This window comes from Zalophus californianus, chromosome 5, assembly GCF_009762305.2.
Source record: "Zalophus californianus isolate mZalCal1 chromosome 5, mZalCal1.pri.v2, whole genome shotgun sequence".
NCBI classification, from domain to species: domain Eukaryota; kingdom Metazoa; phylum Chordata; class Mammalia; order Carnivora; family Otariidae; genus Zalophus; species Zalophus californianus.
In genome coordinates, this window is record NC_045599.1 from 46,936,085 (window position 1) to 46,949,191 (window position 13,107).

General features: G+C 34.0%; 1 protein-coding gene across 8 annotated transcripts in view; it reads left to right on the forward strand.

Moving 5' to 3' along the window:
- The window catches only part of IPO11 (importin 11), a 194,424-nt gene that overhangs the window by 61,297 nt on the left and 120,020 nt on the right, over positions 1-13,107 (forward strand). For all 8 annotated transcript variants that reach the window (XM_027605740.2, XM_027605743.2, XM_027605744.2 and 5 more), the window contains 7 exons: positions 236-306; positions 2,449-2,641; positions 3,301-3,453; positions 4,856-4,899; positions 6,797-6,887; positions 9,084-9,131; positions 9,926-10,031. In XM_027605740.2, the coding sequence (XP_027461541.2) occupies positions 236-306; positions 2,449-2,641; positions 3,301-3,453; positions 4,856-4,899; positions 6,797-6,887; positions 9,084-9,131; positions 9,926-10,031 (706 nt within the window). The remainder of the gene's footprint in view (positions 1-235; positions 307-2,448; positions 2,642-3,300; positions 3,454-4,855; positions 4,900-6,796; positions 6,888-9,083; positions 9,132-9,925; positions 10,032-13,107) is intronic.

Sequence of the window (13,107 nt, forward strand, 5' to 3'; positions counted from 1 at the left end):
TCAGTTTGTATTTGAGGATTAATTTTGTGAAACATGGTACTGGGGATTACTTTGTTAAGTGTAAATCTTTTAAAAAACTTGATTAATTTTTTAGAGTTGGGAAAGCACAGTAATGAATTTATAATGCAAAATGTACAAAATTATATATTTTTGTGAAAAGTTTTGTCATTGTTTTGATTGTGAATTAATGGAGTATTATAAACTTGTACTAATATTTGAATTGTATTTTTAACAGGTAGAAATATAGGTACAGATAACGTATGTAGAGATAGATTGGAAAAGACCATCATTCTTTTTACTAAAGTGGTAAGTTTTCTTATTTTAAGTATGTTTTCTTAAATAAAATACACATACTCAGATTTAAGGAGAATGATGTGAGCGTACATTCTTTAATGTGAAGTAATTTATTTTCTGACTGTTTATAGCAAAGTTAAAAAAAACTGTATTTTGAAGTATTTAGCATGCATGTAATAATTAAATTTATATGCCATATATCAGTTATAAGTCACTTTATTGTAAAAAAAAAAAAAATCCTAATATTAGAGACGTTCATTCCTCTGAAGTTTCTTATTCTCAAGCCTACTGGCTAAAAGCAGAGATAAAGAAGGTACCAGTTGCAGCTGAGCAGGAACTAGGTCATATGTAACAGGCAGTGTAATATCAGGAAGTCACTGTATTCAGAATGACAGATTATCATCGTCAATATGAAACATCTTTTGAATAGAATTATATGGGTGCACTTGTGCTAGGCAATGTGTATAAATTTCTGTTCAAACAAAGTTTTATAGAGACTGATTTTTATGAAATTTTGGCCTGGGGATGGTTGAGAGAAGTACATAGAGTTGGGAAGACCTGGTTTGAGGACTGCATTGTGCTAAAACCGGTCGTTGAAGACAGGTAGCTGTATCTATTGTAGCCTAGTTTCCCTTTTTTTCCTGAAGCTTCATTAATAGGATTAAGGTTGTCTGTTCCCCTGGGAGTGGAGAAAAGGAGTAGAGATGAGCTCTTCTTATGTCTTTGGTTAAGTTGCAGTACCTTTAGTTTCAATTCTTATTTCCCACAGTTAGGTTCTAAATAGCCTCAACAGCAAAAGCCTACCTAATCTTCCAAGAGCCAGCAGGAAATTGACTCAGGTATTTTAAGTTAAAAACCAAAAAAACACAAAGCAAAGTAAAATGCCATGATGTGGTTAGTCAGTGGATCTGTGCAGTGTTCATAAATAATTTCATTTATGAAATTCACATTTATAATGTCTGGCTTTATTAAAGCTTTACAAATTGGAACATTTCAAACATATTCGAGTCCCCTTGAGGTCATCACTTAGCATCAGGAATTATCAACATATGCTGAAAGTTTGCTGTTTTATCTGGATACTTCCTCTCCCTCCCCTCCTTGCTGGTTTTTAAAAAGCAAATCTCAGATATCCTATTAGTATTATCTATAAATATTTGAATATATATCTTTAAGTGATTAGGGGTTTAAAGTAACCAATCTAACACATTTAAAAAGTAGGAGTGACTTTCTATTATCCTCTGTTTAGCCAGTTTTTAGATTTTTCTCAATTTTTATAGTTGTTTTGTTAGAATTGGGATTTAGTAGTGTCAGTTCTCTTTTTTTGTTGTTGTTGCTATCTGTCGAGGTAATAATTTCCTTCTAGGGTTTTTCCTGTTTGCATTTGGCTCTCTCCATCCTGTTGTGTTACTTACCATGTTCCTTTGTCTCTATACCCTTCCTCTTCCCATATCTCTTACAAATTTGTAGTTAGATGTAGAGGCTTGATCATATTCAGACTTTATTTTGTGGAGGAGGGCAAGGATGGCAAGAGTGCTTTACAAGAGTATTGTGTATTTTGTATTGCATCACATCAGGAGATACAGTGTCTGTCTTCAGTGCTGAGGGAGAGCTATCCATTATAAAGTTCCTCAGCAGCCTTTCCCTGTTGATTATTTTAGAAGCTGTTAATGATCATGCCTACATCTGTTGTTCGATAAGGGGTTACAGAATGATGGCATTCTATTATTTTGTTGGCGTTTATTAGCCAGAATTCTTTCGTAAAGAGGAAATCTACCTCATCAACTGATAATTGAAATGTGGTTTCACTTTTTGCCTTTATTACTTTTTAAAGTCCTGTCTTTTGTATACACACTTTCTGTTTCAGATTTACCCATTGTTACTGAATTAAGTATGAAGTGAGTCTATTTTGGACCCTGGACTAGAAATAATAGAAATTTCTTGTCATGAGATACAATCTGACATAACCCACATTATAGGATGTATCCCATGAAATCAGTTGCACGTGTATTACATAGAAAACTACACGTATGTAGATTCTCCACCAAGGTTCAAGTCTTGCCAGATGTATATTAGCAAACTTATAAGATGTACGTATGGATGATTATATTCCTATATGAACTTGGAGAAAATACATTTTAATTTTTTTCTTTATAGCTTTTGGACTTCTTGGATCAGCATCCGTTTTCATTTACTCCTCTAATTCAGAGATCACTGGAATTTTCTGTAAGCTATGTATTTACGGAAGTTGGTGAAGGCGTTACGTTCGAACGATTCATTGTTCAATGCATGAATCTTATTAAGATGATTGTTAAAAATTATGCTTATAAGCCATCCAAAAATTTTGAAGGTAATGCCTTACTGGCAGTTTTTTCTCCCATTATTTCAAATGTGAAGTAATTGCTATTTTTATGTATTTGAAATTCACTTATTTAAGTGTGAAAAATAAAATGTTGCTTGGACATGAAATAGAGATAAGGATTAGAGACTTTAATATGTGAGTGCCAGCTTTAAAAGCCATATAATGCATTTAGTAAACTATCTTTTGTAGCACAATAAAAGGTCAGTTGAAGCCTTGGGACTTTAAGAATTAAGTACTCCAATAACCACTGCAGTACATGTTGTAAGCTGAATTTATTTGTACAATTAAAATTTTTCTCTGACTTTAGTGAGGTTACTTCTAGACATTGGATTGCATTCAAGTGCATGTATACCAAGGTGAATGAGGAGTTCTTGTAGGAGAGAGAAAGACATATGTATCTAAGTCACTCCAATATGGTGTGATAATATAGCATGGGGATGTACAGGCTGTAGTGGGAGGACAGCGGCAAGACTGATGTGTGTGGTGTGTATAAAGAAATTTCTTTGAAATTTGCCCTTAAGAAAAATGAGAATTTATACACCACTTTATCTTCTCCCTCAAGAGTGTATTTTTAAATTTATTGAAGTTACATAATCCAACTTTGGTAGAATCTTTGTATGATTAACTTGGAAATTTTATTTTTCTAGATAGCAGCCCTGAAACTCTAGAAGCTCATAAGATTAAGATGGCATTCTTCACATATCCCACTTTGACAGAGATATGTAGAAGATTAGTCTCTCATTATTTTCTGCTAACTGAAGAGGAACTGACAATGTGGGAAGAAGACCCAGAAGGCTTTAGTAAGAATCAGTTTTTCAGTTTCACCTGGCTTTTCTCCTCCTTCCCTAAATACGTATCATCTATTTGAATGATAGGCATAACAACATTGTGTTTTAATATAGCACTTCTGATCTGAGAATCTTGGCTTTTAAAAGTTTGTTATCTGTTAGAACAAATTGAGAAGCAGAAAATGAATGATTTTTTCAAATATATGGAATTTTCTCCAGAAAGATACCTTTAAAAATGTTTAGATGTTCCTATGAACATATGATATAGTTTAAAACAAAAGTATAAAATAAACTACCTGTCTCTGTTATCAGGTCAGTTTGTACTTTGTGATTCATTCCATCTTATTTTTTATTAGTAGACATTTTTATTTCAAAAAGAAATTTGGAAAATTACTGAATTGCTGAATAGATCACCTACTTAAATTTTAATTTTAAGATGAATTTTTTGATGATTAAAATGTTTTTCTGGGAGATCTTTTTTACATTTGAATTTTAATAATAGAATAAAAGTAGCAACGTCCTTGCTACAGAAAATCAAGAAATTATGTGTCTAGTAAAGTACCTTTGTGTGAATAAAGTGCGTGTGTGCAAATTACTTAAGCCGTCCTCAGACATAGGCTAGATGTTAGGCTCTCCTCATCCCTTTGACTGGGTGACTTTGTGTAGTTCTGTTCATATATTTCCTAAGATTTTAAGAATGCCTCAGATATTTTGGAAGACTTGTCGTCTCCCTCTTTTTGTTATTTAAAAATACTTTTAGTTCATTTAGGAAATACAGCATTACACTATATGTATCCTATTTTGTTTTTGCTTTTTCTCTTAGCTAAAATCTTAAGTTTCATATTGCTTGCTTTATGCAGTGGATGTAATAGTATGCACCTGATCTTAGCCAAAAGGCCGAGAAGTGATAGTGGATGTAATAGTATAATATGAAACACTGAATTCCTAGATTTGTAAAAGTCCCTGAAGTATTTTACTTTTTTAAAAAATTTAAATATAGAACATTTCTGAAAATGTTACTAATTATTTTAACTTATAAAACATTATATTGAAATCATATAATCTCAGGATTATAGTTATATTTGAGTGCTTACTGTGTGCAAGTCAGGTGATAATTACTTACTCTGGAAGTGACAAAGCCCTTTGAGCTTTCCTCCATAGAGAATTTTTAATGAAAGTGAGAATGCTTATGTGAGCACTTGATGGGAGACTCCCATACACAGATGTGATCTATAGTGTATTGTAAAGAGATCTGTGTAAAGCCTTGTGTTCCCAAGGATTTGCTTTCAGTGTTATGTTTAAAACCATTCATGGAAATAGACTGACATTATTTAAAATCTTTGTATTCCAAAATGAGACTTTGGAAACACCATTATTGCATGGTGAGCATCATTTGTCATATTTTTAATTGCAGCAGTGGAAGAAACAGGAGGAGATTCTTGGAAATACAGTTTGAGGGTAAGTATTGATTGAAAAAAAATTGATAGGGAAATGCTTAATGCTTCTATAACTCTTAGTAGAGAATGATATTTTGTTGAAGATTCCAAGCATTAAACCAGACAAATAGGAAACTATAATTGTAGGAATCTGTATCTGAGAAGAAAGTACTTAATTAAATTATGAATTTTAACCTAAATTTTTGTTGCTCAGTTCGGGGTTTGCAAACTGAATTTTTCTGCATTTTGCAGTCACATTGATGGAAAAGTAATTGTCAATGCAGAAATAGGAAATGTTTTTGAAAATGAAAACTACTTCTCTTTGGCTAGAATGATTCCCACCCCACCCCCCGCAAAGTATTTCAGTAATTTTGAGGCTTTTTTTGATACGTTATTTCTTGTACCACCAAATGTGATTCTCAGAGACCAGCCCACTGCTTTTAATTTTAGAATGCTTGCTTTCTTGCTTGCTTTCTTTTTTTTTTTTTTTAAGATTTTATTTATTTGTTTGACAGAGAGAGACAAAGCAAGAGAGGGAACACAAGCAGGTGGAGTGGGAGAGGGGGGAGAAGCAGGCTTCCCGCGGAGCGGGGAGCCTGATGCAGGGCTAGATCCTAGGACCTGGGATCATGACCTGAGCCGAAGGCAGACACTTAACAACTGAGCCACCTAGGCGCCCCTTTAGAATGCTTTCTAGAATGCTTTTCTAAGCGCACATTTTTTTGATACGGCCGACATTTGGGGAAAATTAATCAAATGTAGTCTTTTAACTATTTTTTTGTGTGAAAAGTTGCATTTACATAATTTACACTATTATTATTTTTCTAAGAATGTAAATGTTTTTAGTTTTGTAAGCTTACATAGAAAACCAGAGAGTTAATTAGAGAAATTATTAGTGCTTTAAATTTTTTAAAAAAATTAACTGCTTTAATTTTTAAAAACTTTGTTCTGTGGAAAATTTCAAACATATTAAAAAATAGAGTAATATCATGAGCCCTTGTATATTCCAAAACCCACGTTTATCAGTTACTGACTCATGGCTAATCTTATTTCATATGAGTACCTCCCAACCCCAACTTGGATTATTTTGAAGCAAGTGTTTGAGGTGACGTATCATTTCATCTATACATATTTCAGTATGTGTGTAAGATTTGTTTTAAAACATAAAGCATGGTACCTTCAAAATTTATAATTCCTTTGTATTAATGTGATGGTTTGGTACTTTTAAGAACCAAAATGAATCATTCTTATTATGTAGCTAACACTGACTTCTGTTACTGTTTGTGTCTGTTAAAAGAAATACTATTCGGGTGGCGGGAAGGATGGGGTGGCTAGGTGATGGACATGGAGGGGTGTGTGTGCCCTGGTGAGAGCTGTGAATTGTGTAAGACTCATGAATCACAGACCTGTACCCCCGAAACAAATAATACATTATATGTTAATTGAAAATAAATAAATAAATACTGTTCTCTGTGGTGAATTGAATTCCTGAGTTGCAGTTGTTACTTATTGTGTCATTGCTAAGAAAAATACATAATTTTTAACAAATTAGTTCCTGCATAGTCATTTATAGTACTGAATCTGCAAATGGATGTGGCTTTAGATTGCCTTTTAATTTAAAGAACTGTTAATTAAAAATAAGTTATTTTCTCTCTGGAGTTTTACTTTTTGAATGCCTGATGCCAAATGATTGAAATAGTAAAATATACTTTCTGTGTGTTAGGAATCGAATTATAATTTGATTTTCTTTCCCAGTGTGTCTACAACATTTGTAATCTACTTTATGTAAAAACATCAAGAATTGGAAACATTTTTGGAGTTTTATGATTTTAAGAATGAGTATTCTTTGCTGTATTGTAGAATCGATCAGTACAATATATCATTGTTTTCACTAGAAAACTGGTTTCTTTCCTCTCCAGCCTTGCACTGAAGTACTATTTATAGATATATTCCATGAATATAATCAGACTCTTACTCCTGTACTTCTAGAAATGATGCAGACACTTCAAGGTGAAGTATATTTTATGATACTTAATGAATTCATGTTCAGTTAAAATAGTTTTGAGTGCCTGCTTCCTATGTGCAATGCATTTTTTCCTGCACCATGTAATACATGAGAATCTGAGGAAGACCTGAATGTGTTCTTTTCTGAAGGGTTAGCTTTCAGGGTAGAGAACAAGAATGGGCAACTGACAAAGGCGGCCTTGAGATAGGCATTGAACATGATAGTTGGATTTTGCTCTCGTAAGCATACTAGCAGCATAAGCAAAATAGTAGGCCGTCAGGTATATTGCGTGGAGAAGTGGTCTACCTGGAGTGTGTTGTGAAAGTAGTGGGAGAAAAGCTCAAAATGACAAATGTTAGGCTCAGGATGGTGGCAGTGGGAATGGAAAGAAGATAATGAATTTAAGAGAGAGAATGATGATGTGAACTTTCTGGTACTTGATTGCTAATTGCAGATTGTGCATCAGTAATATCAACTGAATTTATCATTTCTGACTTTTCTGCTATATTGTAAAATCCAGGAAGAGGGACAGTGATCACATCTGTTTTGTTCACACATTATTCCCAGTGTCTGGTACTCTCAGTAACTGTTTGTTGATTGACTTTTGGTGACTGACTGACTGTGCTGGGCAAGGGAGAGTGACGGACATGATCCTGAACTTGGGTCTTAATGACAGGGAGGCTGTTAGTAGTAGTGGTTGGAGATAGAGTTTTACTTTTAGAGTGTGTGTGTAAAGGGCCTTGGGAGACAAAAGCAACTTCAAGGAGAGAACCCAAGATTTTCACCTTCAGGCATATGAAAAGATGAAGGTCCTGCAGAAAAGCCAGGTCACAAATTCTTGCAGAGGTGTGAGGAGCAATATGGGAGTGAATCCTGGGGAGAAGAGCACATTATTAGAAGTGTCCAGTGATGGAAGAGGCAGAAGGCCAGGGAAACTTCTGGGACAATGGATTATTTGAAATGTTGGGGCAGAAATTACATAGTAAGGGACCAGGGATTGAGCAGGTGATGATATAAGAAAATAATAGCAAGAGCAGCCTCTGTTGTAGGGCAGGAGATGCCTGATCTTGTTTGTGGTAGTGAGCGGGCAGCTCACTTTTCAGGCTTTTGTTCTCTGAAAAACCTAAAGCGTGTTCTTAAATTATAAACCAAGGGAAACAACTGTCAGGTTTTACTTTGTTCATCTGTGAAGATAATTTTAGTGTTACTTGTATTTTCATATGGATTGATTTCTAAGTTACAGTTATTTACTAATTTCTTAATATAGGATTACTGATTCTTAAAGTTGGTTATATTTGTACTGCTTCAGTTACTTTTCCTTTTAAGCTTAGAGCATCATTTCCATTTTCTTCTATTTATTATTATTTTTTTAAACCACTGTAGAAAAGTGGATAAGCTATTTAGGTTACACTCTGATAAGTTGTGTGGTGGTAAGGATTTCAGTGGTTTCAGAGTTTAGTTATCTTTCCAGTTGTGGAGCAGTTGGCTTATTTAGGGCTGTACTTATTCCAGCTTCTTCAAGTAGAGAGCTTAAAAATTCACAGCAGAAGAATGCTTTGATAAACTTGCTAGAAATCTTTCTATTCTAGAGAAATAGACTTACTGAGGAAACTGTATTTTTCATGGCTTAACCATGACACTCTCCTTTCTGGACAGTGGTAGGAGACTGCCAACTTTTTATTCAGAAGTTTCCACCTGACATGATGGCTCTCACTTTCTCTCTGCACTTTTTCCTTTGTTCCCATCCTTTAATGTACTGTCATGACCTGGTTTGTTTATTATGTTTAGAGCTTCTTGTGTGAATGGCCCTTGCTTTTTCTTTTTTGTTGGTTTGTTTTTCTTTTGAGGGATACATCTTTTTATTTTTTCTTTTAAGTGTTCTCTTTTAAATCCGGGTGTATAAGGTATTATACACTAGTTAGCAATCTGTGGCATGTATTTGTTTGGATTGTGGCTTGATGTGACATTTTTCAAATATGTTATAATGATTTTTAAAATTGTAATATGGCTTTACATTTTGTACCTGTGCTCTCTAATGGTGATGATAACAAAATCTAGACTTTCCCTTTATACCTATATGTATATTTAATGTCATGAAATTTATTATGCTAAACTGAAATGATAAATTAGTAAATTGAGTTGAAATAAAATCTCTTTTAAAAACTAGTTTTATTTACTTTTGCTGATACTTATGTTTTCAGGACCCACTAATGTGGAAGATATGAATGCACTATTAATCAAAGATGCTGGTATGTTAAACTAAACCGATTTAGAAATATTACTTCTTCAGTAATGTTTGGGATGTCTGCTTTGTGGCAGGTGTTAGGCTGGAAGATTGGGATACAGGGATACCTAAAATATAGGAACTGTCTGGTGGGGAGATAGCTAAGTAAGCAGACAATTGGTTATAGCATAGTACCAGTGATTAATGTTGAAGTAGATGGCAATTAGGTAGTCCATTGGAAAACCACAAGGTAGTATGGGTGTGCGTAGGGAAAGGCTCCTAAAGAAGTATAATGTGAGAACACCAGGATCAGTGGGAGTTAACAAGGGGAGGGGCTATGTGAGAAGAGAGTTCCACGCAGAGGGAGCAGTATGTACAAAAATTTGAAGGGAAGAGGAGCAAGCACAATTAAGTTTTGAACTGGGAGTAGCTTGGTTTAATTGGAACATAGAGTGTAAAGGGTTGTGGTGAGAGATGAGGCTGGAGAGAGGTAGGTAAAGACCAGATCATAAAATATTGTGTCCATTTAGAAGCAGATGTTATTTTATAATTTTTATAATTTGACTCAAATATGTTTAAATGAATGTAGCTTTCTGTTTGAAAGCACTAAGGAGTATTTAGGAAAAAGTGTAAAGTAAAATAACGAATCTACAGTGTCTGTTTAAATAATGTCTTTGATTAACATTGTAAATTTCTCTTTATTAGCATATTACTTACATGTTTTAAAGTAGTCCCTAAGGATTAGTTTCTTATATAAGACACTTAACATTGGGCCCAGCATCTGAAATTTAAATTTTTTTTCTCAAATCTTCTTTGTAGTGTATAATGCTGTTGGATTAGCGGCTTATGAGCTGTTTGACAGTGTTGATTTTGATCAGTGGTTTAAAAACCAACTTCTTCCAGAATTACAAGTCATTCATAATAGGCAAGTATGAAACTTTATGTTAATAATACACTTAATTTACCTTATTAATTTTGTGATGAAGATAGGAAGGCATTAAAATTGCTTAAAAATTTTAAAAAGTTATAGTATGACTTAGCTGGTCATATCTAGTGTAGAATAAGACTTGTGTCTCTTAGAGTTGAAAAATAAAGTTGGTTTTTTTTTTTACTTCAAATGTGAATTGTAACATGTATGAAGTATTTTATGTTAGGTAAGATAGTTTGCAGGAGGAAATTTTATACAAAGGTAAGGGAAATATGGAGATACCTGGATTCTAGAAAAAAATTGTGTACACAAGAAAGCCAGTTGGAGACTTAGCCGGGGCTAGGCCTGGTATAAGAAGTAGTCAAACACAAATAGTAGCTGTGAAGGGTGACCGACTGAATGCCTTGGGATCACACATAGCATACTGCAAGTCTGGGAGAGGGTAGATAGGATGGAGAGACACCATGGCAGAAAGCATTTGGATGCACTTTAGGCTTGTATTGGGTTGCCCCATTCAGTAGTACAGAGCTACCTGATGTTTAGAATTCTCATGTTTCATATACTTTTAGGCACTTCACTAATTTTAGGTACTGAACGGATGAAACGGAAGGGTAAAGTTCTTTCAGAGTTTTTATAATTTTTTTCTTAGTTTAGGATTAGAGACTTAAAAATTCCAAGAGACTTTGTTCTTGTTTTGAATTGTGCATTTCTGTTGATTTATTTCTGTAGATATGGTGCCTATCAGAATGCCTAGCATGTAGTCATAGATCAGGTAACATTTTTTTGACTGCGTTAATGAATGACTAGAAGGCTTCTGTATAAATCTGGAGAGCTGGGGAATTGTAGAGTTGGAGATGATTTAAAAGTAATTTTGACCCCTCCAAAACCAATATTACACTATGTTAACTGAGTAGAATTTAAATAAAAACTTTGAAATAAAAAAAAAGGAAACGAAAAAAATATTTTTGGCTAGTAAATAGCTATTTACCCATTCAGTCAGCGAATATTTTCAGTGGCCGCGAATTTGCCATGTCCTATAAAGTCTGTGGTAAGATGGGCTGTGACTCTGCCAGAAGTAAGCTAGAGAGCCTTTGATGTAGAGAAGACCTTCATTAGGTAGCTACATGTGCCTTTAGTGGGAACACTGTGGTTTGACTGTCCTTAAACCCTGGAGGCTATTTACTCTCGATCTGTGTTATCCAGTACAGTAGCTGCTCTATATGGCTGTTGAGTGCTTGAATTGTACCTAGTGCAACTGAGGAAATGACTTTAATTTTAACTAAAATTTAAATCGAAAAACTGAAGAATGTAAAATATGTATTGATTCCATGTTGAAATGATAATATTTTGCATCTACTGAGATAAATAAAAATGTTAAAATTTCACCTGCTTTTTATTTATTTTAATGTGGGTACTAACAGATTTAAAATTGCATATTTGGCTTGCATTACGTTTCTTCTGGACCAAGTTGATCTAGACCAGTATTTCTCAAAGTTTAATGTGCATATGAATCTCTTGGCAATCTTGTTAAGATACACGTTCTGATTTAGGTTATGTGTTAAGGTCTGGGTCAGACTGTGTGATTTCATCATGCTTCCAGGAGATGATGCTGCTGGTCCAGGGAGCACATTTTTTTTTTTTAAGATTTTGTTTATTTATTTGAGAGGAGAGAATGAGAGAGAGCACGAGAGGGAAGAGGGTCAGAGGGAGAAGCAGACTCCCTGCTGAGCAGGGAGCCCGGTGTGGGACTCGATCCCGGGACTCCAGGATCATGACCTGAGCCGAAGGCAGTCGCTTAACCAACTGAGCCACCCAGGCGCCCCAGGGAGCACATTTTGAAGAACAAACTATCCTCTAATTTTAGAAGTGACTGTGATCTAAGTGAATTTAAGATTTGACCTTTCTGAGTTTCCTTCTCTTTATCTGGAGTGGAATGTTGAATGTAGCAATCTCAGAGATCTCGGTTCAGAACTGATAGTTCTGTGGGTTCTCCACTACACTGTGTACACAAGTCTTGTTTACTTGCACCTCTGTGACTTTGTTTAAACAGTCCCTGTTCCTTGAAATGGTATTTTTTCAGTTTTCTGCCCAAAATACTGTTTATCTTAAAGGCCGTTTAAATCCCATTTCTTCGTACCCACTCTTTTCTATCCCTTTTCTGAAATCTTATTATATAACTTTGCATTCTTTAATAATTTTAGGTGAGATAAACTTTTTGAGGGCAGGGAGTACTTAAACACATTTTTTTGCATCTTTAATGAGCAATTCTTTATGCTTAATCATGTTATAATGTTGTAATTTCCTAAAATATGTGGCATATTCATTAGCTTATTCCATTTATACCCTGAAACAGTTATCATCTCACTACTAAAATTTATATAGTATCAAGAAGAGACTTTGTGGGTGGAATTCTTATACATAGTCGTTTATAGCTTTATGGTTTTTCTCCTTGCCTAAAGAAACTTCATTGCCTTTAGCAAAGATGGTCATAGAGAAAGAAATGTGTATACATGTTACTGCAAATGTTTTACAGCTTTTAAAAAGTAGAACATTATTTTGATAATGAGTCACATTCTGTAATAGGGCACTTCTTAAAAAATTAGAGAATTTGCCTAAAATCAGTGTAGAAACCTGAGTATTTTATTTATTATTTATTATTTACTGAGTATTTTATGTAAATATAGAAATCTCTCATAGTGTTCTGGAAAACAATCTTTGTAAGATAAACAGAATTGGATTTGGAAAATTGAATACAGGAATTCCTTTATTACTACTTTTTTTAGGGCCTTTTCAGCCTTAGGTTTGGGACATTAGCTACTTATGCCGTTTCAGATTAACTGTTTTTGGTTACTTGAGGAACAGAAATGGACTTGTTTTTATGTACATATTTATGTTACAGTTCTTTAATTAGATTTGCAATATATCTGCCTATGAATTTTCAATTTTTGTAGATCAGAACTTTTATTCTTAGTATTTATACTGTGGTATGTGTAGAAGTAGCTTTTATGCTTATATAAAAAAATACAGATTGCTTCTTTACTATATTTAAAATTTAAATGATGAAATAAATGAA